The sequence below is a fragment of the Oryzias latipes genome, chromosome 24, assembly GCF_002234675.1.
Source record: "Oryzias latipes chromosome 24, ASM223467v1".
Lineage (NCBI taxonomy): Eukaryota > Metazoa > Chordata > Actinopteri > Beloniformes > Adrianichthyidae > Oryzias > Oryzias latipes.
The window spans coordinates 18,471,453-18,498,484 of NC_019882.2; the positions used below are offsets into that span (position 1 = coordinate 18,471,453).

General features: G+C 43.3%; 1 protein-coding gene across 4 annotated transcripts in view; it reads left to right on the forward strand.

Moving 5' to 3' along the window:
• The window catches only part of ythdc2 (YTH domain containing 2), a 142,082-nt gene that overhangs the window by 70,952 nt on the left and 44,098 nt on the right, over window positions 1-27,032 (forward strand). For 3 of the 4 annotated variants that reach the window (XM_023952792.1, XM_020701809.2, XM_023952791.1), the window contains exons 14-19: window positions 784-962; window positions 8,073-8,184; window positions 11,993-12,080; window positions 13,948-14,028; window positions 14,103-14,185; window positions 15,045-15,150. In XM_023952792.1, the coding sequence (XP_023808560.1) occupies window positions 784-962; window positions 8,073-8,184; window positions 11,993-12,080; window positions 13,948-14,028; window positions 14,103-14,185; window positions 15,045-15,150 (649 nt within the window). The remainder of the gene's footprint in view (window positions 1-783; window positions 963-8,072; window positions 8,185-11,992; window positions 12,081-13,947; window positions 14,029-14,102; window positions 14,186-15,044; window positions 15,151-27,032) is intronic. The other variant, XM_023952793.1, reaches the window with a different exon arrangement.

Below are 27,032 nucleotides of genomic sequence, written 5' to 3' on the forward strand. Positions count from 1 at the left end.
GAGAATGAGAGGGCAAAGATCCTGTGGGACTTCCAGATCCAGACTGATAGGATGGTAATGGAGAACCAACCAGACATTGTAGTGGTGGATAAAGAACAGAGGAAAGCCGTTGTGGTGGATGCGGCAGTGCCAAGGATGGGAACATCAGGAAGAAGGAACATGAGAAACTGGAGAAATACCAGGGACTCAGAGAAGAACTGGAGAAAGCCTGGAAAGTGAAGGTGACAGTGGTGCCTGTGGTAATTGGAGCACTCGGGGCAGCGTTGATGAAGTACATTCAACGTATCTTTGATAAGTGTTTCTTCCAATTGGAGCTCTTTTTGGGCAAATACTGCTCTGGCTCATGGTGCCTAAGCTATAACACCAGCCTCGATCATAGCTAAGCTTCTGGAGGATTCGCTTGAACTTCCTGAAGATCTCAACGTGTGAGTATGAACTGACATAGCTTTTTCATTTTGTACTTGAAAATTTTGAGGCTACCATTTGGATCCTTGTTAGACATAGTTGCTGTGGGAGTGTCTTGTTTTTTACTGTTCTGCCCTCACTATCACACCTGGATGCAGCTATGTAGACATCCCACTCCAGCAAATATGACAAGCAAATGTCGTTTTTAAGTTTTAAGTTGCTTCCACAAGTACAAAGGTTAACAGTGAAAGAAACATACATTTAGTCTCAGATTACTGTATACACATTTCCATAAACATGTAAATTAGCGCTTACAACCCTATACTTAAGAAACAGAGAATATCACATAAAAGAGGTATTTCTCCCCCCCCCCTGCAGATATCTACAGGTAGAAACCACAGCGGAAGAGTCCATTCTGATTCCAAGCGATTATGTGGAACCAAACAATGATGAAGAGGATCTACTCAAACTGTTTCACCACAGCTTTGATGGCCAGTGGGGGGACCTGAAGCTCATCATGACTCTGCTTCACCATATCTGCTCTACCAGCAGTGATGGTAAGACTCGGCACTTTGCCTATGCTGCTGCCTACTTAATTCCTTGGTAGCATATTGGAACAACATGCCATACATTAGGGATAGGTAAACTTGGCAGTGGTCCCCTCCTGTTGGTTGCTGCATGGCTTTGGGCCCATCTCCTTGGTTTTAACTGCACCTTAGACATATAGGGTCGTTTGGTGGGAGGGCACTTGGACATCACTGCCAGCAAACAGGAGATATCCTCTTAGTGGCCTACTTGCCAGTTTTAGCTACTTCTATTATTACACTCATCCCACACTCATCCTATCCCCGGGGAAACTGACCATCTGGCCCCCATCCCATCCCTGGTGGGGGAATCAGGCCCTCAGCGGCAGTGGCTGTGTCCCTTGGGTGTCGGCTTCCTGGGTCTTGTGGTCCTTTCTCCACGCAGGGAGAGGAATCCCTGAGTTCTCTGGCTAGGCCAAGAGCCATGGTTCCGGTCCTTGCGTCCGATCCTTGGGCATTTTAAAATTCTCACCCCCACCTCTCTTGGATCCCTTCTTCTTGGGTGGGGGGAGTGGCCCCTACCTTGCTCTTTACTGGACTTTCCGTAGAGTGGGTGGGTGGTTGCATGGAGCGGGCCTTCCTTGGGGCCCCGTTTTTTGTGTGTGGGGAAAGGTAGGGGGGTGTTCAGAACTCCAGCCTGGTGGGTCTCTCCATGTGGTCCTGTGATGGCCCCCCTGGCAGAACGGAAGGGCTGTTCTCTGGCAGGGGCAGGAGCTTGCAATCACCGTGCTCCTGTGCCCCCCTGCTATCTGGCCCTGGGGGCCCCTATGGTAGTCCTTCCTGCTCTGGTCTGGGTGCTTGACATTGAGTTGCCTGGCGGGTGAGGTGTCTGGGGGGCCCTGGCTGCCACTGCTGCCTTGCCTTTGGTGGGGGTCTTGGTGTGGGTGTGACCTGCATGGCATGCCCCCTCTTTCTACAATCCATCATGTAGCATGTATGTCTTACATGAACTTTGCAAAGTTGGTTTTAATTCATTTGGGCTAGTTTGGTTCGACTCATGGAGGAATGTGAATGTTTAAAAACCACAGACAAGACTTGAGTTGCTAATGTGAATGTATTTACAATATACAGTGAATACAAAAAAAATCACAATATATACAACAAAGGAATATTTTTGGAGTCCAGAGGATGTTTTCTGTTTTTTTTGTCTTTATAGTTCTTAAGGCGTCTGTTAAGCCTTATGAAAGAGTTTTTATAGTTCTCTTTTGGGAACAAGAAAGAACGAAAAGAAAAGAAAAGAAAAGAAACACCCCAGCTGATTTGTTGGATGAGAAGGGGGTTAGTTCCTACCGCACTGGCAGTGAAGAGGGCAGAATCCAAGTCAGGATCGGGGCTCCTTTTTATCTCGCCATCTGCATAGGATTTATCCTCTTTGTTTTCTTCTGGGAGCGGTAAAACTCCCTGATAAACAATTCTGTCCAGTGCTCAGGTTGAGCATCCAATAGATTGGTCTGCAAGACGACCACGACCTGGCCTGTTAAAACAGGGTCAATAAATAAATAATAATTTCCTTTGATCAAAAGAAAGCATATTCCCACAACCTCCTTAATTAACATAATAAACAAATGCATATGCAATTCATAATCAGGAGGAAATTACAAAAATTATTTTAAGTGCATAATCGATAGTTGTACAACATTTCAAACTTCTATTTCAATGTAGATGATCATCAATTTCATTTCAACGAGTACTCAATTCATATTTCAACATTATTTATCAAGCAGAAAAATAGTTCATTTTAACCACATCCAATTATAAAAAAAACAATTCATTTAAGCTGGCGCCCGCGCCAGCTGTCTCAATCATGGCTGCACTCACCAGTTCACTTTTTGCTCAACTGTGCAGATTTAAATCCCGGCTTCAGATAATGAATGCCGATCTGCAGCAGCGGTACACAGCCCAGCTCCCTCGTACTTGCAACCTGTCAGTGCTTTGACAGGTCTCCCAAGAACGAAAGCCACGTCACTATAGAACTTATAGTCTCGCGGTATTTGCACAGTGCAAGGGAACCGGCAAATTTAAAGTGACAGTGCAGAAATTCACTAGGAGGATACAGCGCAGTATAATTTAAAGTGATAGCGCAGAATTTCATCGGGGTTACAATCATCCACCCCTGTAGAACACTTGTGACACTGCCACAAACAGCATGATGAGCTGCTTTTAAATATTTAGCTCTAAATCCCTGCAGAGGCAAAATATACACTGATAAAAATGTTATGGCCATGGCTGTATAGTGTGGTACTATTCTGATGGACATTTGTGACTGTTTAAACAGACATAAGTAAAGGCAGCATGCTCCTTTAGGAGGGCAACGCTGTCTACGAGTGGGCGGAGCTACTAATGAGACGGGCTTTTACGAGGGAAAACACCTGCTGTTTAATAACTTTAAAATCTACGTTTTTTCCCGATAAACGGAGAGCCGTGTCTGAGGACTGAGATACGAACTCATTTAAGTCAGACTCTAGTTTTTCAACTGAGACTTTTAGAAATATCTGTGAGTGTATATACATGGTGTTGGGTGTGTATTTTGTTTGATGAATTGTTTGGGGCCTGCGGAAAATTACTAAACCACTTAAAATAAACTTAAAGTGAGACTGCTGGATTTTCTATGTTTAATGTTTGAGTTGCGCACACCTTTTTCTAAAGCAGGTAATATTGCTTTATTGTACTCTTCCTCTTTATTAAGGTAGAAGAAGTTGTTACACACTCAGCTGAGCACAGGTGTTAGCTCACCTTTGCACTTTAGTATTTATGAGAAGTATGTGCCTGTGAACTGTAGTTGTATTGTGTACGTCTTAAGATGTTTGTGTGTCCAGGGCTCCAGACTAACTTTTTTCACTAGGAGCACAGTGGCCTCCAACTGAAAATTTTAGGGACACAACCAGAAAATTTAGGGGTGCATACCGTAAATCAACATTCTAACCAAATCTACTAATTTCCACTGTATTATGAATAAATACTTTAATAATAGATGCAGAAATTACAATGTGCTGTTTCAAATTCAGTGTCACATTTAAATCTGCACTTTTGAAGATGCAACAAGAAGGTAAACTGACAGAAGAAGGTAAACTGTAAAAGAACGGGCGATGTTCACTGGATATCAGAACAATCGATACAGATACCTGAGATCAGAGAGAGGCTCAAAAACTGATGGAAATTTATCTTGGTGACACCAAATAAGTGCAGCCAAGACGCACAATAAGCTTGTTTGAGATCACCCAGGTGGACGCAACGCTGTTCAGATCACCGTGTGTGACATATATTTTTGTTTTTGCTCCAACATCACCTGTCAATCATCACAAAAATATCAGGAGAAAGGGGCGGGGGCAGCAAGGCCCCAACCTACTGAACGCAACTGGAAATTTAGTACTGAACTGACTAAAAGCTGCCCTATGACTACAAAACAATGCATTATGGGACATGTGTCCTGATGGGTTTTGTAGTTAAGTGAGGAATTGAAATAATTTAAAATACCAATTGATTAAAAATAGGCTACATCCATTACAAAACATTCAAATAAATATAAAATATATAATAACACAGATCATACTAAGGGGGAGAGGAATATTAAAACTAAATTGAACTGAGTTGAACTTCAACTTCCTGTTCTCCTTCAGTCTCGCTGAAGATTCGCCATCACCCCCCCCGGTCTCCCCAATGATCCAGGCGAGCCGCTGGTTCATCTCAAACACTTCTATCATTGCATTTTCACCACGCGTTTTAAGTGCGTCTTGGACTAAACCGTGTTGTCGCTCGCACGTGTTTAAAGTTCAAGCCCCGTTAGCTGTCACGCATGTAGGTGTGGAACATTTATTCTCCTCAGCTGACCCCACTCCCGCGGGGGCGGTGTGCTGCCATAACAGCCGTGCATAAACTGTTTGGTTGGGGGGATGCGACGCCGCGCGCTTAACCGTAACCCCCGTAACGTCCGGGTCTGTGCGGCCCAGAGAAAAGTTCAGCACGGACTGCATGCATTTAGAAAATTACGAGCGAATAGTTACGTTCTAAAGGAAAGTAAGGAACTCCTTCATGTGGTCCGGTCAGGGGGCGGTCAGGTTTCCTGCTTTCAAGCCCGGTCATTGTCACGCCCCCAATAGTCATTTACTCCACTGTGATTGGTTGGTTTGTCAGCTCCGCACACGACAATGAAAAGGTGTCATTCATACAAACTGGCAGGACGCATTAAAATTAAACTTTCATTTCAAGGTGGGGGCCACAAATAGCCCGCGGGCCGTGAGTTTGAGACCCCTGCTGTACACTCTGGCACTGGTACACCAGCTGCAGGTCGGAAGAATGAATCAATAGTTCTCTTGCTCATAGCTCAGATGCACACACAGGTTGTGATGATTTTGTCTCCGTTTCCTTCCCACAGATGTTTACGCGCGCTCGGTTATCTCTAGGCCCCTCCCCCTACACGCATTTTAGCCACTTACGCGAGTGTGTGCTCTCGTCTCATGTGTATGCGTGCGAGCTTGTGTGTGTTTGCGTGCGTGTGCGCTCGCGTCTCATTGATTATTTCATTGATTATTGACGTGCCCCTTCCACGTTTAATGTATAAAAAATACGGAGGGTGGGGAGGCAAATTTACTGGTCGCACATGTGCGACTGGATGTAAAATTCAGTCGCACACTCTCAAATTTTGGTCGCATAATGCGACCAAATGGTCGCAGTCTGGAGCCCTGGTGTCACATTTTTAGGTCCCACCCATTTGTATGTAATGTTTGTGTGTGTCTGTGAACAGGCCCCGCCCTTTTGACTAACACCTGACAGTAAAGACACGGTTTGTACGGGCATGAGAATCTGGAAAAGCTTTGGAAATTGAAAATGCAATTTCTAAGTCCTTGAAAAGTTTTAAAAACTGCTCTCTGTCATGAAATGATACGAAATGGCGGGAAATGTAGCTTTAACAATGAGCGGCTCGTCAAGGATAGGTATAACCTGAGGCTACAAAAAGACCTGAAACGCATTTTGCTGCAGAAACCTGCTAAATGTGGCCTTTGCTTCTTCGACATAAGCAGCAGGAGAGAAGCAAGCAAGAGAGAAACGGCTGCCAAACGATGCAGATGCTGCCAAACGCTGCCGAACGCTGCTGAACGCTGCTGAACGTTGCTGATGCTGTCGAATGACGCATATTCCTAACTACTCAGTGTTTTATCAGGGCCTGTTTCGATGAACACAGAGCTGAAATCCTGTAGATGGAAAATGTTTTTAGATCAGTGAATGAGGGCAATTTTCCACGGCACACCTGACCATCTCCCACGGCACACAAGTGTGCCGCGGCAAACTGGTTGAAAAACATTGCTTAAGAGGCCTAATGGATTCAAACAAAACAGGCTTTAATATTTTCAGGAACTACAAGAGCAAAGAACTCCAAACATGGGGGACTCCGACCTCATCTGGTTATGAAAACTAGAAGCTGATCTTCAATTCAAAGTAGAAAAGCCAAAAAGTGTCTTTAGGGTGCTCTGGTTCCCCAGCACCTGACGTACACCTGATTGGCCAAGCGAGGTTTGAGGTTTCATGACCTGGGTTTCATTGTCTCTCATGGGTTATGGGGTAGGCAGTAGTGTGAAAGGTAATGCCTGAGGACCCTCACCATGCATGGAGGGTTCCATCCCAAATCCAGCACCCTGAGACTGTATGCTAGCCGCAAGGAAGGCGGCCTAGTGAGCGTCAAAGTCGCTATCCAGGATGAAACATCCAAGATGCATGAATACATCAAGCTCAAGGCCCCAACTGACAGTGTGCTCAGTGAATGTCTCAGGCAAGGGAGAGCAGAGGATACAGTGCTGGAGGACAGATCCTCATGGGAGGACAAACCCCCGCATGGGATGTACCACCGGACCATTACTGAAGTGGCTGATATCAAGAAGTCCTACCAATGGCTAGAAAGGGCTGGTCTACAGGACAGCACTGAAGCGCTCATCCTGGCAGCCCAGGAACAAGCCCTGAGCACCAGAGCCATAGAGGCTCAGATCTACCACACCAGACAAGACCCAAGGTGTAGATCTACCACACCAGACAAGACCCAAGGTGTAGATCTACCACACCAGACAAGACCCAAGGTGTAGATCTACCACACCAGACAAGACCCAAGGTGTAGATCTACCACACCAGACAAGACCCAAGGTGTAGATCTACCACACCAGACAAGACCCAAGGTGTAGATGTACCACACCAGACAAAACCCAAGGTGTAGTTCTACCACACCAGACAAGACCCAAGGTGTAGATGTATCACACCAAACAAGACCCAACGTGTAGATCTACCACACCAGACAAGACCCAAGGTGTAGATCTACCACACCAGACAAGACCCAAGGTGTAGATCTACCACACCAGACAAGACCCAAGGTGTAGATCTACCACACCAGACAAGACCCCAGGTGTAGATCTACCACACCAGACAAGACAACAGGTGTAGATGTACCACACCAGACAAGACCCAAGGTGTAGATCTACCACACCAGACAAGACCCCAGGTGTAGATCTACCACACCAGACAAGACCCCAGGTGTAGATGTACCACACCAGACAAGACCCAAGGTGTAGATCTACCACACCAGACAAGACCCAAGGTGTAGATGTACCACACCAGACAAGACCCAAGGTGTAGGCTGTCCAAAGAGGCGCCTGAAACAATCCAGCACATAACTGCAGGGTGTAAGATGCTGGCAGGGAAAGCATACATGGAGCGCCACAATCAAGTGGCTGGAATAATGTACAGGAACATGTGTGCAGAATATGGACTGGAAACCCCAAGGTCAAAATGGGAAACAGTCTAGAAAAGTGCAGGAACAGCTAAGATACTGCAGGACTCTCAAGCTCCCAGGCAGAAGACCCGAGCTTGGGGGAGAAACCACCCACAGAGAGTGAGAGAAGACTATAAATGATTTTATTGTGAATACTTTTAGCATTACAGCTCAGTCTGTACGACCAGCTTTTGAAACTGTCAAACTGTTTAAATTTCATGACTTGAAATATAGATTAAAATTCAGTAGAGTCAATGAAAGTATGTTAGTGAAAAGAAGACATATCTGAATTATTCCTATCCCCTAACGGCACATTTCTGTCATCCTCATAGATGTTTCCATTCCAGGAGCTGTCCTCATCTTTCTCCCTGGATATGAAGAAATCGTGGCTCTGAGGGAACACATTCTGAACGAGGACAAAATGTTTTGCACACACCCGGAGAGGTAAATCTTAGAGTACTGTGGTTAAAACCAATTTATGTCACACATACAATTATACCACCACCACACAAATGTCTTAATGTGCTTTATTAATTTTATAGGCAATTTTTTACTATTAATTTAAGAAAAGCTGTTTTAGTTTTATTAAAGTATTTGAACAGAGATACCAGGTCTTCAATCTTCTTTCTCTTTGGGCTTTTCCCATCAGGGGTCGCCACAGCGAATAATCCTTTTCCACCTCACTCTATCATGAACATCTTCAACCCTAACATTAGCCAACTTCATGTCCTCTGTTAAGACATCCATGTATCTCCTCTTTGGCCGTCCTCTTGCCCTCCTGCCAGGCAGCTCCATCTCCAACATCCTTCTACCAATATATCCACTATCCCTCCTCTGAACATGTCCAAACCATCTCAGTCTGGCTTCTCTAACTTTGTCGCTAACACAGGCAACATGAGCCGTCCCTCTGATGTACTCGTTCCTTATCCTGTCTAACCTGGTCACTCCTAAGGAGAACCTCAACATCTTCATCTCCGCTACCTCCATCTCAGCCTCTTGTCTCTGTCTCACTGCTACCGTCTCTAACCCATAGAGCAGAGCTGGTCTCACCACTGTCTTGTACACCTTTCCTTTGAGTCTTGCTGGCACTCTTCTGTCACACAACACTCCTGACACTTTCCTCCACCCGCTCCAACCTGCCTGCACTCGCCTCTTCACCTCTTTTCCACACTCCCCATCACACTGAACTGTTGACCCCAAGTACTTCAACTCCTGCACCTTCTCCACCTCAGCCCCCTGTAACCTAACGCTTCTACCTTGATCCCTCTCGTTCAGACACATGTATTCTGTTTTACTACGACTGACCTTCATGCCTCTTCTGTCCAGAGCAAACCTCCACCTCTCTAGCTGTTCCTCCACCTGCTCTCTACTCTCACTGCAAATTACAATGTCATCTGCAAACATCATTGTCCAGGGAGATTCCTGTCTTACCTCGTCTGTCAGCCTGTCCATCAGCATAGCAAACAAAAAGGGACTCAAAGCTGATCCTTGGTGTAGTCCCACCTCCACCTTGAACTCCTCTGTCTGACCTACAGCACATCTCACCACCGTCATACTTCTCTCATACATGTCCTGAACTACTCTGACATACTTCTCTGCCACTCCAGACGACCTTATACAGTACCACAGCTCCTCCCTTCTTTCCCTGTCATTTTCCTCGTTCATCAGCTCCTCAAAATACTCCTTCCATCTTTTCTGTACACTCTCCTGGGTTGTTAGCACCTTTCCATCTCTGTCCTTAATCACCCTTACCTGTTGCACGTCCTTCCCATCTCTGTCTCTCTGTCTGGCTAGTCTGTACAAGTCCTTCTCTCCTTCCTTTGTGTCTAACCTGTCATATAGCTCATCGTAAGCTTTCTGTTTGGCCTTTGCCACCTCTCTCTTCACTCTACGCTGCGCTTCCTTGTACTCCTGTCTACCTTCCTCAGTCCTTTCTACATCCCACTTCCTTTTAGCCACCCTCTTCCTCTGGACGCTTTCCTGTACTTCCTCATTCCACCACCAAGTGTCTTTACCGTCTTTCCTCTTTCCAGATGACACACCTAGCACCTTCCTACCTGTTTCCCTGATAATCTCTGCTGTAGTTTCCCAGTCCTCTGGAAGCTCATCCTGACCCCCCAGGACCTGTCTCAACTTCTGCCTAAATTCCTCACAAGTTTCTTCATTCTGTAGCTTCCACCACTTGGTCTTCTTTTCTGTTTTCCCTCTCTTCTTCTTCCTGACCTCCAGAGTCATCTTACACACCACCATGCGGTGCTGTCTGGCTACACTTTCTCCTACCACCACTTTGCAGTCATTAACCTCTCTCAAATGACCTCGTCTTCAAGATTTGGCTTAAATCTGGAGTGGCTGAGTCTTACATCATTTACTGCACCAAGTCTTGCTCTTTATTTGTTTTCATATCAAACGCATAATCCATCTTTGCATGAGAACATGGAAACTGGGCATCAATCTTAAAGCATGCTTATCCAATCAGGCTGTTGGGTGTGCAGTCCTATTCAGAAATCTGCCCGGCAGTTGAATGGATTTACTTTGAGTTACCGTATTTTCATGACCATAGGGCGCACCGGATGGTAGGGCGCGGTCTCAGTCACGGGGGATTTTTCCGTCTTTGACACATACAAAAGGCGCACCGGGTGTTAAGGCGAGGGCACGTTAACGCCCCGTTCAGACCCTCAGCGCTTCTAGAGTGGGTTAACATCCAGTCTCTGGATGTTACTGTTCTCCCTAACTGAATAACACAAACTGAATGGTCACTCACTTGTGCGCTCTTGTCTCCCTTCCTCCTTATCCTACACAAGCGCTAAAGACACACAGTGCACACGCGTGTGCTCACGTCTCCTTTTTTCTCGCTGCTGCTTTCAGCACACACACACACACACACACACAGGCTCCGTCAGTCTCTCTCTGCATTTCTCCTCCTATGCCCTAGCGAAAACAGCAGCTTAAAGCCACACACACATTTAATGTGTGTTTAAAAAAAACAACGGGAGCAAATCTGAGTTAGTTTGATGTATTTCTTATTTTCCTCCGCGTAGCTGATAGCTGCAGTTCCAACAGGGCTTCAGCCATCTTGTTAACAAGTGTTGGGACCTGGGCCTTAGCCCGCCCATGGCCACTAAGACTCATGGGAAGTTTATTACCACACCTTGAGTTAGGTGGCTGTGAAGAGAAGTGAGTCTCATGTTGTTTTGCTGAATGTTCATCTACGTCTGTGTGCAACCTGCTTCACTGCTTACCCCTCCCTTACTGAATTGGCTAAGTGTTATGAGGTAGAAGAAGCATGTACATTTTAAATTCGCAGACAGTGACACTGCAGTTGGGTTGCACTTGGTCTTTGCATCTCTCTCCCTTCCTCACTCCATCTTCTTCTACGACCAACAACTACACATTAGGCGCATCGGCTCATAGGGCGCCCCCTGCTGGCGGAAGAAAATGTATGACTTTTAAGTGCGCCTTATAGTCGTGAGAATACGGTAGTTGTCTGTGGTGAATTCCTTTACCCTATCCTGGTCCAATCATAAAGAAGGCCTGGAACAGTGAATGGCTAACCAGTCCCTTGACCTTTCTGTTTCTGAAGAGTCTCAGAGAAATATAGCATTGTAAAGAAAGCAAGCAAGGTAAGCTGCTCAGGACTCTAGTTATAGTGTTTTATTATAGTAATACTAACAAATGTTATTATTATAATAATAACAATAGTATTTGTTAGTATTATTATTATTATAATAAGACACTATAACTAGTGTCTTATAATAATAACAGTATTAGTTTCACATGTTCACATTGATGCTCAAACAAGCTTCTCCTTATTTCTGAAGCAAATATTACGAGTCAAGCCGATTAATGTGAGAACATCCATGAACCTAAAAGAATAGCAGTGCCTCAGAGTCGCAACGAGTGCATTCAACAGCATAGACTGTATATAGAAGTGGACTGAGCGAGTTTGACATCACCCATAGAAAATGCCTCACCTCTGGTTCCAGCATAAAGAAACCTAACCAAAGACAAGACCCACTCTGATGAAAGCAGAGTGGGTCTTTAAAGAATTCATGCTATAATAAAAAAAAAAAAACTTCAAATAATTTCATAAAAAAGTCAGTTGTGTGTGTGCATATGTGTGAGTTTGTATGAAAGAAAGTAACTAAGTCTATAGTTCCCACAATTTGATGGTTCCTTTTATTTTACCCAGAAATATTGTGACACAACTTTTCCTGTAGTCTGACCTTGTGACTGATGAGGTGTTGTCCTTCAGCTATCAGGTGTTGATTTTACATTCAGACGTTCACACCCTGGATCGGAAAATGGCTGTCAAGCCCTCTCCACCTGGCATCAGAAAAATTGTGAGTCTCTCTCTCGTTGTCTGTATTTTTTCTCTAATATATACATAAATATATACATTCCAGAAAGAACCAGAAATATATATTGTACATGTGTGCACTTTTATTAGACACGTTGTATTTTTGAGGATTAATTGTATTGTTGCAGTAGATTTGGTCGATCCATAATAGAAACAAACCATCAATCTTAAACTAGTAAAGGTGAAGTTTTAAGATAACTTTAGAATAACTACATTTACTCCATTATTAGGCAACTAACAGTGTGCAGAATTATTACGCAACTCCCTGAAAAACAAAGATTCTCTCACCTCACTTGTTTGTTTTCATCTGTTAACCCTTGTGCTATCCTATGACCCCCCCATCCATTGAGGTGTTCTCCCTCCCATGGCAAAGGTGGATAAAGGTGGAAAGATTTCATGTAATCCATGGACACCAGTGAAGATCACAAATCATTGAAGAAAAAAGGTTCAGAGCACTGTCTAGTGGGTCTAGATGACCCAACTCCCAATGTTAACATGCCTAGGATAGAACAAGGGTTAAAGTGAGAATAACAAACACACTTCAAAAATTACAGATAACCTTTCTGAAATGTTAAAAGAAAAGCCTCACTGACCAATATAGCCACAAGACCATTCATGGAGTGCATTTCAACCCGAAAAGGTCCAACTAGCTTACTTTTAATGAGACCTGCCCGCACCATCACCAAAGTCAAAGTGGAGCTCTGTGTCCAACCATCCATCTGGTCCATCAAGAGTCAGGCTCATCTCATCGGGCCACAACACCTTTGAAAAGTCCATCTGGAGATATTTTTGGCCCATTCTTGACTTGTGCATCTTGCTGAGAGCTGGTCTGGTCGCAGCTTTTCTTACTTTGGCCATGACTCTGAGAACTGAACATGTCGTACTTCTTGATTCTTATTGTAGTTAATGGCAGCACTGATGGATGAAGGGTTCTTGGTAGCTTCACCCTCGATTCTTCTCAAATCTTTGGCAGTTCTTTTTGTTTTTTTCTTCTCCACATGCTTCTTGTGTCCGTGTTGACATTTTTCAACAAAACACGCCCCAGTACCTTGGATAGTTCAAGAGTGCTGCATCGCTCTGAAAGACTTTTTACAAGTTTGACCTGTGTAACCCTGTGCAATCAAGTTAGGCAGAAACACCTGGCACATGCTTTTATTGTGTCAGGTCCTCGTAGCTACTTTAGTTTTGGTTTTGTGGGTGCACTTCCTGCTTCCTCCTCTTGGCTGTTGGTGCTGCTGTGGTGAGCATTTGAACACGCTTTGAACACGTCATGCAAACCGGCACTGGCCACCCTCTTTTGAACAGCCTTTGAGCAACTCATCGGTTAGGTTTTTGTCGTGTGTTGTCTTCAGATTTCCCCAACGATATTGAGCCACCAAACTGAACCAAGCCTTACAGTTACATCCCTTTCAACAACCCAAACATCTGCAGTACAGCTCAACGGGTCACCCCCCTACTGCAGGAAACATCTCTGAGTGCATCAACTTGGACAGTTGATCTCCCCGTTCGTCCCGTCTAGTGTGTGTGTTGTGTTTTTTCTAATTTTCAATACAATCGATTGATAGCTGTGTTTTGTGTTTTCATTAACGCACCCTGGGGTACTTTTATTCTGTGAATGTCAGAACGCCTAGCTTTGACCCTCAACAACGCGTTTAGTATTGTATTTTAGTGCAATAAAGGTAATATATTTTCATATATGGATATAGTTTACTTGGAAAGGCTTAACAATAGCATGATATTGGGCCTTTAAGTGTGAGAAATGTGTTCTCTTTATTTACCTAACAAACCCTAAAAGAGCAGTAAGCTGTAGTTACAGCCAGACAAATATTGATCTAAGCTTCTGTTTTCAGATTCTCTCCTCTAACATTGGTGAAACAAGCATCACCATCAACGATGTAGTCTTTGTCATCGACTCTGGGAGAGTCAAAGAGGTGAAATGTCTTTTAGAGCAACTCCATCACTCATCAGATTCTGGTTGGTAAAAAGCTCACATTTATTTCTGCAGAAGTACTTTGATGCAGTCAGTCATACATCTACGCTGAAGATGTCGTGGATCTCTAAAGCCAGTGTTCTGCAAAGGAAAGGAAGGTAAACGACCTCTTGACCTGCAATCCTCAAAGGCCAGTGGCCTGCCTGTTTTCTCTTTGTAGCTTCTTATTGAAAGAATTTTGTAGTTCAGAGATGCTCCCAGTGTGTCTGAACCTGCAGAACTCCTTATTTAAAAGTAACGTCAGTCCAACACAAGAGGCCTTCAGCTCTGAGGTGTCTGCTCAGCTGCTGGACAAGTCAGAACATTACAGATGAAGAGCTCAGCACGGGAAAGGGGAAAAACTATCAGCCACTTCGCAGCACTGCATTTCAACACACGTCACTATTTCTTTATCCATTACACAATGAGTTATTGCTTTGACAGTATTGATGTACTGTGTTGTGACTGTGCAGAAGTGTGAAACCTCAGCACTCATCATAGTGTTTCCTTTAAGGAGTTTGAACGTCTTTAAAAAACTGAAGCGCCATAATCTACATGACAGGGTGATCCAACTGTTTTTGAGGAGAGAGAGGAGGATTGATTTGGTCTGGAAAATAATCCCAGGCATAAATTGTTGCTACAGGAATTTTCAATCTGCAATGCAAAGCAGGTTTCTAACTCGTAAAAGGGTTCATGAGGGGCACTACTGAAGGCCCGGGTGTGTATACACAGTCTGGTCGGTCCGGGACACAATGGAAGCTATTTCGGGTCAGGCCTAGTGGGAGACTTGGTTTACACGTAACCATAGTAATAATGATGATTATAATTTGTCATTGTCAGGTTCAGGACATAATAAATACGGAGAAGGACCCATACTTTTTCAAAAGCCAAAAAAAGAATAGGATCTCTGTGTAAAATGTAAAAAAGATTCAGAAAGACGTTTGAAAATGTTGATCTTTACATTAATGTCTTTCACAGAGCCGGACGCTGCCGGCCAGGCTACTGCTTCCACCTGTTTAGTCGCCTCAGGTTCAGAGACATGCTGGAGTTCCCGGTTCCTCAGCTGCTGCTAATGCCTCTGCAGGTAAAACACCTTTAAATCCTCAACATCACGTTTCCAAAGCTGATGGAAATAAATTCAAAATGCTTTCAATTGCACATGAAGTTTAAGATCCTAGTTCTTTGCTTTTGTAGTTCATGATTCTTGAGTCGGGAAAAAACATAAAAAAGTATTTTGATGGGACTTCCGGTGTGACGACGTAGGGGAAAAGATGCGTCCAGCAGCTGCTCTGCAAAAACTTCAGAATAACTCACTTAAAGTTAGTAAGTAACAAGTACTTATAAACTCGAATGCACTAATAAGTTAGGGGATAATAACAGAAGAGGCCGATAAAACGAAAGAATGCCGAGATCGCTCGATAAAAACAACTCGACGGTAAAAGCTAATATCTTAGCCGAGCAAGCTAACGCCAAAGCTAACATAACTAAGTGGTCTATTGACAGCCATTGAGTCGCTTAAGACTGAAATGATAGAGGACAACGAGGGAATAAGAAAGGACATTAATGCTTCACGTCAAGAGATGAGAAGTAAACTCAACAGTGTGAGCGAAGAAATGCACGGCATATCGGAGAAACTTGATGAGGCGGAGACACGCGTGGGGCACGTTGAGGAGAAAAGGCCGGATCAGGCTGAATGACAGTCATCTATTTTGATCATGACTATGCCACTGAGGTCGCCATGAAGCACAGGGAGTACCAAGCGATTAAGAAGGCTCTGAAGGGAAAAGGAATACACTGTCAAACTCCCTACACTAGTATACGGATTCAGCTGCACAAACGAGGGATTGAAGTGGAACTACCGGGAACGACAACGGAGGAAGACATTGCGGAGCTTCACCTGCAGGAGATCGTGGGATGGCAGCAGCAGACTCGACGCCAGCAGGACAACAGACCCTCCACGTCACAAAGAGCGAAAGACAAGCTGAGGGAATTCAAAAGGAATGACGGAAATGGATACATCACGGAATCGCCAAAAGGCCGGCCTCTTCAATTCATTTGGAAAATTGGAGCGGCACCAGAAGCAGATGTAAGGACGTACATGCTGGACAATGTGGACGAGAGCGATCTCTTTGCTCTCCAAACCCTTTTTAGGGCCCCTTCCTAACAGGAGAAACAACCCTGGACCTCCCAGCGGGGTCGAGGAGGGAAAGACACTCCCTCCAATGTGTGGAAGTTACAGGTACCGGTTGGTACTAAAGCTGTTCATATGTTCTTTGTTCCTGAGGTTACAATGTTTTTTTATTCGGTTTTGTTCTTTTGTCGGGTAACAAATATTATTAACAAAATAAATGAGTGGACTGGATAACTATAGAATAGTCTCAAAACATGTGAACGGTCTTGGCAACCCAGTAAAAAGAAGTAGAGTGCTAACAAAACTAAAAAAGGAAAAAGCACAGGTGATCTTCATGCAAGTAACACATCTCCCAAAAATGAGCATGAAAAATTTGGTAAATTTGGTTATGAAAACCGTTTTTCCAGCTCCGACAAAAACAGCAGAAGGAGAAGTTAACTCACGTTATCAAATACAGTCAACTTTGAAAAAGTTCAACAGGATAGTGACAAAGATGGGAATTGTGTCATTGTTAAAGGAAAGATCAACAATATCCTGGTTACACTAGTCAATGTATACGCCCCCTAGAAGGAATTCGACAAAGCTATAGGAAGACAGAAAAGTAATACAGTGGTGGACAAAATTGTTGGTACCCCTCAGTTAAGGAAAGAAAGTCCACCCTATGGACTATAAGCCGCTACTTTTGTCAAACGCTTACAGCCCTGCGGATTATTCAGTGACGCGGCTAATTTATGGATTTTTCTGACGGCCGCCTTGAGCGCTCCTTCAGTATGGCTGGAGGCTAAATGCATGATTCAACTCCGAGCAGCAAGCCAATTTGTTTTCAACATACCTATAAACAGACAAACAGCATGGGCCTGACTTCAGGTCTTAGACACTTCAGTCATGGTTCAACAAAAAGAAACATCCCACAATCCTTTGGTGCCATTAGACCCAACGTGCATGTGACCTTCACTACAATATGACGCAGCTTTCAAGTTAAAAGCAATGGTTAAAAGCAGCTTTTAATTTCCCCCCCCTGTGTAACATCCCTCTCTCTTCTTCCCTTCTTTCCTTTTCCGTCCGGTCCAACACCAAAGATTTTCAAACATGATTGAAATTAATAAAGTTTGGCCTCAATTACAAAAAAGGTTTATTCAGTCATACCTCTGGTTTGTCTGTAGATTCATAACCCCTGTTGTTAAAGTAAAATATGTCCAACACAAGAGGCCCTCAGCTCTCATCTGCCTGCCCAGCTGTTGGACAGGACAAGTTAAAAAAATAAAAATAAAAGCAGCGTGAAAAAATTCACCATCACTAACGGATTTGGAAAAGCCGGTCAGCTGCGTGACGGAGAGAACAGCTCGAGCTCAGGTGTGGATTTACCTCTGAGTCAGAGTGACACTAGTCCATCTATTTAGCAGCTCCGTAATATACGAGATGATCTTTTAAACATGCTTTTATTATTCTTATGGTTATTATGAAGTGCCTGTTCACTCATCATTTTATTTTTAATCTGTGTGGTCAATGCTTTTTTGTGGCAGAACAAAGCATGAAGAACTGTTAGGTGAAGACTAACATGCGCTTACAACATCATTTAGCCTGTATGAACATAAATCCATGCAGGAAATGCCGCAATCTGCAGCTTTTCCCTCATCGATTTTCTGCACGATGTGGGAATAACATCAGCCTTTATTTTGTTGGGACTCGACTGGAAACACAAATGTACGTGATCGTTTGAACAGTTTCTAAGGACTGAGCGGCATTTTGCTTTGAAAAGCTCACCCCCCAGCCAAAGCGGCTGTGTGAGATGGAGACATGGTCCTTCTCCTGAATTTGGCTGTTCGTTCACATAGAGCTGCGGGGCGGATGGCAGTCTGAAGGCTCCCACACGTAACAAAGCATCCAGCCCCTCAAACACAAAACTTAAGTCTGATTGCTCTGCACGGACACTGTTCTCTCCGTCCACCAGCAGCCGCGTCCCGCACGAAGGGACTGGACATCAGTGGGCACGAAGCGCTCCTCCCTGGCGCCCCCCTCGCGAGGGGTGTTGGAGAAGATAGGAAGGGAGAGACAAGTAGCCCGCGGGAGAAGCCAAGGGCAGAGCGCAAAGGCGTCCGCGGAGCAACGGTGTGTCACTGTTATGGAAGGAAACTTCTAGCGCACGCTCTGCGCAGAGGCCCGCGCTTTTAAGTCTCTGCTGCTCTCTATTACTGGTATGTTTTTTGTTACTACCATATTGCTGCCGCGACACAGGAGGAAGGAGAGAAGAGCTGCTCTCCCGTTCTCCCCCCCTTTCACTGTTGCTCCTTACTCCTTAAACACGCGCTACAGCAGGGGTCGGGAACCTATGGCTCGCGAGCCATATATGGCTCTTTTGATGGTCACATGTGGCTCGCAGACAAATCTTTAATTATAGTTTTTTTTTTTCATTAGACCAGTCCTTCTCGGGCGCAATGCGATGCCAGAGGCGCGCAGTAGTAGCAGTGCTTAGAGAGAGAAATCTGCGCCAGCACTATCAGTTACTATTATCTATTATTTCACAGAGTTTGTACCAGCTGGAAACCTGTGAATTGACGTGCCTAAAACTACGCGCTCCCGTCTCTGAGAAAGAGCGCGCAGATGCAGGGACGGGATGTGTGAGGGAGAAAGCAGGGTGGGGGTGGAGTTGTGGGCACAGGCAGCAGGTGAATCGCGCAGGGATTGTAAAAACGTAAAACCCGCTGCCCGTCACTCACTGCGGCGTGTGAGTGTGTGTTTGGCTCCATGTCTGTCTGACATCTACAGAACATTCAGACCTACGATCACGTTTAAAGTCTCAACGCCTGCGTGAAGCAGAAACTCACCACGTATCAACCAGACTAGACCATCAGCAAAACTACCACGAGAAATACTCATCATTTATTAGCAACAGCATAACAATGTTATTAAAAGAATCCACAGACTTATTGTACTTTAAAAATGTTGAAATTAAATCAAATGCACACATTCATTTGTATATTTAGTTTTAAACAAATTGTCGCGGACTGAGTTGGATGGCTGTTGGGCCGCGTTAAAAGTTCTGGAGTTCATTGAACGCATCATGCAGAGATCTGATTGGCCCTCAGTTCTGTCGCTCAAGCCTGTTGTTAGGTAGTTTGGACCAATGGGATTCAGTTATGGGCCGACTAAGGGAAATGGGAGGGCTAACGCGGGAGCAGGGGAATATAAAGTTGGGAGAAGCGCTCTGGTCTCGGCGGGAGAGATTCAGGAGTTGCTGAATTAATAGTTCGGCGTTTGTTGCGGTCTGCAGTAATCGGAATAAAGAACTTTAAAAGAGGTTAAGTCTCCGTGCCTCAGTGTGGGAAAGAGACACTACATTATTGAATGGCTCTTTTAAAATTACATTTCAAAATATGTGGCATTTATGGCTCTCTTGGCCAAAAAGGTTCCCGACCCCTGCGCTACAGTGTGGCGACCTGGGGGTTAGCCCCGCCTTAAGCCCCTAAGACTCATGGGAAATGGGGAATCGGGGGTGTAAATGTCCTAATCATAACTGAGGGATGTAATGTTGATTATATGGTTACTGTTATTTACTACTGTTATTTTATGTATGATACCTCGATTGTCAATAACTAAAAAAACAAAACAAAAAAAAAGCATAACTGAGGAACCTGTCAACAGAAGTGACCTGCATGCTGTTTGGCAGATGTGGGCATGTTCAAATACATGGGTTGACGCAATGCTGACTCCTCCCACAGTGAGACCGCAAGTCGTCTCTAGAGTCGGAGTCAGAATATTCAGTGTCAGACTGATCGTGTTGATAACATCATGCGGCTTGTACACTGATGCGGCTTATGTGTGTACGAAGTGAACTCCCCTGTTGAAATCGGGTGGATGCGGCTTGTAATCAGGTGCGCCCTATAACCCAGAAATTACGGTAGTAAATACAGAACAGAACCCAATAGTGGAGTTTGTAATTAAAACCTGGTGGGAGGTGGTCAATAAATACAAAAAAGAGACGACCACAAATTACTTTTATGGCCTTCACACTCTGCTGGATTCAAAGCCAGGCAGATAGACAACACATTTAAGAAATGGAGAGTTAGAGGATTGACTGCAATTTGTAAATTAACAGATGGGAACATTTTCAAAACGTTTGAAAAGCTCAAAGAAGCGTTTGAACTGGAAAAGACTGACTTATTTAGTTATTTTCACTTAAGAAACGTTTACAATAAAGAGATAAAGCTCAATTACACAGGAAGGCAGCGATGTGATAGAAATGGTGACAGGGGCTGATAAGAAACTGCCTTCAAAGATGGTTTCAAAACTGTATAAATGTCTGTTGAAAAGTAATGGTTTTGATTCGTTGTACTTAAAACAGAAGTGGGAGTTATAATTGCAGGTTAACTTGTCAGAGGATGACTGGTATTCAATCTGTCTGATACATCATACCTCAACAAGTTCCAGACAATGGAGAGAATTCGGGTGGAAAAATATAATGAGGTTATTTATCAGTCCTCCCTTAAAGAGCAAACAGCTGAGGACTCCACAACAATGCTGGAGACTCTGTGGACGCGCAAACCCTAATCATTCACACATCTTCTGGACATGCAGTAAAGTTGTTCCCTTCTGGCAAAGCATCATCAAAACGCTGCGGGAAATACTAGGGTATGAAATACTGTTGGGTTAAAACAACCTGCAACATCAGAATAACTACATAAGGAAAGAAAGACAACAGACCAAGGTACCTTTTCCGATGAGAGTGAACAGAGATCATACCCAGCAACATTCTCTCTCTCCACTCTGGCGCATATTCTGTCACCTCCTCTTTTATTAAGTTTGTTGGGTATTCCCTAATTTACATATGCGCAGAGCTGTAAGGAGGGGAAACAGAACCCAGCTGCAGCGCTATCAGAAAACATTCATTGCGACATGTCTGTCTTTTCGCTGTCCTCCCACATCATCTCTGGACCTGCAAAGCCTTTTTTCTCACAGATAACTAACACAGAGCGTCGTTCGATTCAGGTCTAGACACGGCTAAGACGCAAGTTCTCAGGCTGGTACTGGGAAGACGCAAAGATAGTCGGTTTCACCTCCACCTTCCTGTGAAACATAGTTGGACACACACACTTCTGCATACAAGATTATACCATATCCTTTTCATAAAAACAGAGGATATGGTGTCTGTGCAATGTTAACTATACAACTAATGATTCTTTGGACTTTGATTTCGTATGAAGATATGATTAAACTAACAAACTCAAAGGATTTGAATAAGAATTAAATCCATAGGATGTGTAATGTTTGTTTACCTGCCCCATCAAATACCCGCTGACCCATGGATACTATACCTAGGACTGTTACCAACAAGAGTGATTCAAACAGGGGACAAGTATCTTGAAGTCATGATTATGGCCTGCAAAAAAACCACAACAGGAAATTGGCTTAAAGGTGAACCACTAAGACTGGATCATTAGAGAGACATTCTGGAAGAGATCTGTTCTATAGAAAAAAAGACATTTCACTTACGGTTGAAAGCTGAAAATTTTCAATTTTCAATGGAGGAAATCAAAGCCATATGCACCCCGCCCAGAACTTAAAGCTCAAAACTAATTTTTGTTTTAGCCACTTGTTCAACTTTGTTTGTTTGTTTTTTATGTATTTTATTTCTTTACTTGATTGTGTTTTTTTCTCTTTGTTTGTTTGTTTTTTAAAAGTGCAAAATATAAAATAAAAAGTAAAAAAAAAAAGAAAAGAAAATTTTGATGGATAGATATCCTGAATTTCAAATGGATTGTCTTACTCACTATGTTAGATTTAAAGGAATTTGAACAAGGCTGTTATGTTTCAGCCTAGATAATTACTGTAAAGAAATATTTACTCAGTGATGAGTAGTCCTCTGTTCTCTGGTCCTCCACATTCGGTCACAATTGTCACAGAAAAACATGACGTATAAGTTTGTGATGAGGGTTAAAAAGGGGGTAAAGACAACTAAGCGGGCGTATTTAGGAACTGAGTGAGTGAACCTTCAAACCGCGCAGGCGCAATTCTAACGGAGAAGTGATCTTGCGCGCTCATGTGGATTTACCCTCAGTGTTAAGGGGGCGTTTTTGTCACTTTTGGGGCAGGAACCTTTCTGGTTGATCTGATTGGCTGAAATTTGCATGGCTTATCGGCGAGGCAGAGGGGCGGGACTTTCATTTTTCAATGCAGGGGGGGTTAACAGGCGGCTCTTGAGCTGCATGTGGCTCTCTGCCTTGTATCATATTTTCTATATTCAGTACTTTCACAACCATAAGGTGAAAGTCTTACATTTTCTCCTAAATGTACAGAGCGGCCCTAATGTGTTGTGTGACTTCGGTAAAGAGGAGAGAACAGCATGAGAACGGTATGGAGAGAGGAGAGGACGTGAAAGAAGACCCCCCCCCCATAGTACAAAGGAGCAAATATGTGAATAATGCAGAAGAACTTCGTTTTGGAAACCAAAGAGACATGATTATGAGGCACAGTTTAAACTGCAGCTATCAGCTACGCGGAGGAACACGGGAATAGAGCAGCTGCAGTTCGGTTAAATTAGATCTTCACAGATTCGGACTTCCTGCGTCAATAACTCCTCTGATAACCTCTCAAATGTGTCAGCAAGTATCTCACTCATTTTGTATTAACGCAGAGAGTGAACCGATCATTTTTTTTCTTTTAATCAGAATTGTTCGTTTCAAGGTGTGAATGCAGACAGAGCAGCGAGCCGGCTGCCAAGGGACCGTCAACAAAGTGCAACTTCTCTGAAACGCCATTCTGTAAAAATCAATAAACTTTTAAAAAGCGAATAAATGTCTATATTTATATGAACTGGTAATGAAGACTCGTCAGCATAGTCATGCTACATTATTATTTATTATGCTAAATTTTGTTAGAAAGTCAACCTCCATTTTATAGTTTATAGTTTTTAAAATTTAATAGAGATATGAATCATAACATAAATGCACTATAGCTCTGAAGATACTAAAGCTTCTGTCACCAAACCTCCTGTACTGACTAATCATGACCTTATTGTCCTACTGCAACAAAGATTATGTCATAATTCACGTTGTTTATTGTTAGGAATTTTTCATATTTAAATATTGATCAGATATGGTCAAAAATGCTCAGAAGCTTTGAAGATGCTGTAGTTACTGACACCAAACTTCCTGTACTGACTAATCATGACCTCATTGTCCTACTACAATAAAGATTATGCAAAAAAAAATTCTGGCAACTTCAGAGCTATTCGAAGCTGTGGAAACTCATCAGAAGTTCACAACCATCACAAAACCCTCGTCTCTGCCGCTAACACAGTCTGCTCCTGGTGCGCGTGTGTGCGTCAGTCAGCAGCCGGACACACGGAGAAAGCAGTGACGTCATCGCCCCGCCTCCCCTCTGCTATTGCATTTAAGAAATGAATATTGCGACAAGGTACGCAGGGTGGATGTTAAAATGCAAATGCAATCCCCTCTTTTCGCTTTAATTATGACACAGAATAAGCGGTTTTAAGTATAAAATGAAAAAGCATTTTGAAATATTGCTTTTTCATTTTGATTTTGAGTCATTTGATGCAGTTACATTTTGAAAATTAAAAAGCATTTCTGTTAATCCATTTCAATTGTCAAATTAGACATTTCTAAATGAATTATGCTACACATTTACCAGGGACCTTTTTTAAAATGAAATGTCAAATACCATTGTCTTTATCATTTTAATTAAGTGACAGAATAAGCTGTATTGAGGAAGGAAATGAAAAAGTATTTTGAAGTATTACTTTTTCATTTTATTTTTGAGTCAAAAAATGCTGCTTCATTTTGAAAATGAAAAAGAATTTCTGGTTTTGACTTTGCTTTTTATTTATGCTACAGAATCGCTTCCATAAAACTGAAACGGCGCCGTTTAATCCAGTGCCGTTGTAAGGAGAGGAGGGGGTTATGGGAAATAACATGGCTTCAGCTTTAGTACCGAACTGCTGTAATTGTGTGCTTGTGTGTGTGTGTCTGGCAGGTCAGTGTGTGGTGTGGCTCTTTGACTATCACAGTTAGAAATGTCAGCTCTTTGTGTCAAACTTGTCCCCCCCCCAGAGGCATTCATAGAAAAAAAAGCGGATGTAACGTGGATTAAAAGATTAACCAACGACCGAAAACTAAGGTAAGAAAGTGCAGCAGGTTTTTTTGTGCTCTACGTTTTTCTCTTGTGAAATTAACTGCATTTTTTTTACCGTTTTAATGCTTTTAATCCACGTTACAGCCACCGTTCCTTTTCTATTAAAGCCCCAAAATGAAAGTTCCGCCCCGCTGCTTGGCATGCAAATTTTAGCCAGTCAGATCAACCAGAAAGGTTCCTGCCCCCAAGTGACAAAAACGCCCCCTTAACACTGGGCGTAAATCCAGGTGAGAGCGCAAAAGAGAATTGACCGAGCAGGATCCCCGCTCAGTTAGGATTTCAGCCGTTCAGTTGTAAAATACGGGGTCGCTTGGTTAGAATTGCGCCAGCAGGGTTTTAAGGTTCACTCACTCAGTTTCTAAATACGCCCGCTTAGTTGTCTTTACGCCCTTTCAGTTATTGGTATTTATGTAATTCCATAGAAATGTTTGTTTTTAGAAAAGTTATGGCAAAGCATTGCTAAAAAAAAGTGTAGGAACCCTGATGTATGCAAAAGCAGAAATGCCCTCATACTAGAATCAACCATGGAGAAAAGCAGACCAATCCAGTATTTAACTACAGTACAAAGAAACAAAAGAGTTAGTACATTTGTTCAGGTTAAAGACAAATGTGGCAGTTTATCACAAAAACAAGTGGAGCAAACAACAAATATGATCAGTAGGGGTGTAACGGTATACTAAAATCTCAATTCGGTCCGGTTTGATACTCCTGTATTTTTTCGGTACAAAAAAGGCAGAAAAAAATTTCTTCCAAAATGTATTTATTGTTTTTATATAACAATAATAAAATTAACCTATGTAGGTGATCTGCTTATAAAATAATACAACTGTTAGCTGTCTGGAACCCAAAACTTTGGATACTTTATACTGGTCTGACTGTTAACTTGCACATTTTTTTCTTGAAGGCCTGATTGTTCCAGTCGGTGATGCTGTTTTAAGTTTGTTAACAGATTGGATGTGTTTCTGTGGCATACAGTATCTTTGTGTAACAATGTCAACACACAGCACTCCACCACTTATCCAACTGTCATTTCCCTTCATCCAAACAAATCCAAAGTCGTCCCCCCCCCCCTCCCACAGGAGAGCATAAGGGCATAAGGAGATGGGGGGGGGGGGGGGGGGGGGGCTCGCGTCTGCATTAGCCATGCTGGTACTGTTGACATGTGCACTGTCACCTCCCTCACCTAATAGCTGCCGAACCTCCTGCCGTGAGGTTTCTGACTGTGGGGGGAAAACGTGGGGGAAATCCTCTCCAGGGCCGAAGGCAGATCTTCCTCCGGGGTTCACTTCCCTTTTGGACCCTCAGAGCCTCCAGACCGGGTCAATAATAGAACCAGCCTCCATTCTTTTGGATCTTCTTACACAGACATACACTCAAAAAAACAACTCATTGGATGAACTCAATTTAATTGTGGGCAGGATTTTCATCCAATAAATATGAGTAGCCCAACCTCAAAGAAAATTCTTCCATGTAATGAATTATAATTGAGTTAGTTGAACTCAATTTTATCAAGAAAGGCAAGGCAAAAAGGTCATCTAAGACCGGAATTTAGTCTTGAACTTAGAAGAACAAATCCCGCTGGCTGATCCACTGAGCTAACACTTTTGTGGCAGCTAACAGGCTAGAATCATTTCTTCTACAAATGAGGTTCGTCATGTATTGTCTTATTGGGAGAAGTCGAGTTGAAACGATTCCAAGCCACAGTACGTTTTTAACGTGGAAAAACACGAACGATAGTTTTCTATCTTCGAAAAGTCGAAGGATTTGAAGGACCAAAAGTCATAGCAGGCATTAGACGAAAGAGCTGAACATTTTAATAGTTGAATGGTCAAAATAGGTGAGAAATTGTAGCCGTAAAACAGCAGAAGATACTATAAAGAGAATAAATAAAGGAAACAGGAAAACAGCATTCAACATGCGCACAGCATGCCCCTTACTTGAACTCGTTTATTTTGGATTACTGGAGTTTATAGGTGAAACTATTAATACATTTTGTATTAGGTCAATTAAATGTAGATACATAATTTTAAAATAAATATAGTTTAATAAAACACACAGAATTTAATTGTGTTACATGAAAGAGGGGCTTGAATCATTTTTTTGAGTTCACGCGGTTTCAGCAGCACATCCTCATTCTACAGCAGAAGTTTCCGTCTTGCAAGGAAATACGACAAATTTACTGTGTTCTAATTATTAATTTCCATTGTATTCAGGCTGCGTGCGTTCTTGAGTGCGCGACACGGCCGGAGATTTTTGTGTTGGGGGGTTATTACTGTTCTCCTTCACTCTGTAACACCAAACATGAACGCGCGCTGTTAGATTTCCATGAATATCACTACATATTTTGTTTGGGAACTATTTTGTGCAGCGCAACGTTACGTGTCTGTAAGGTGGAGCCTCCTGCCCCGCGTTCTTCATGGGTGTCAGGCTTCATGGCTACCAGAAAGGTGACAACGTGTCTGCAGTCTGTTTATTACTGGGCAATGCATAATATTCTAAGAAGATGTCTGAACCAGAGAGCACAGGTGAAGCCTCATGTGTAGCTAGAGACCGGTCCACTGCAGAAGAATCAACACGCACCCCCAACACACGTGTGTGTGTGTGTGCTCCTTCCTCCTACACACGCAGCGCGCTGACACACACACACACAGTCATTTTATAACACCTATATAGTTAGTTCATTAGTT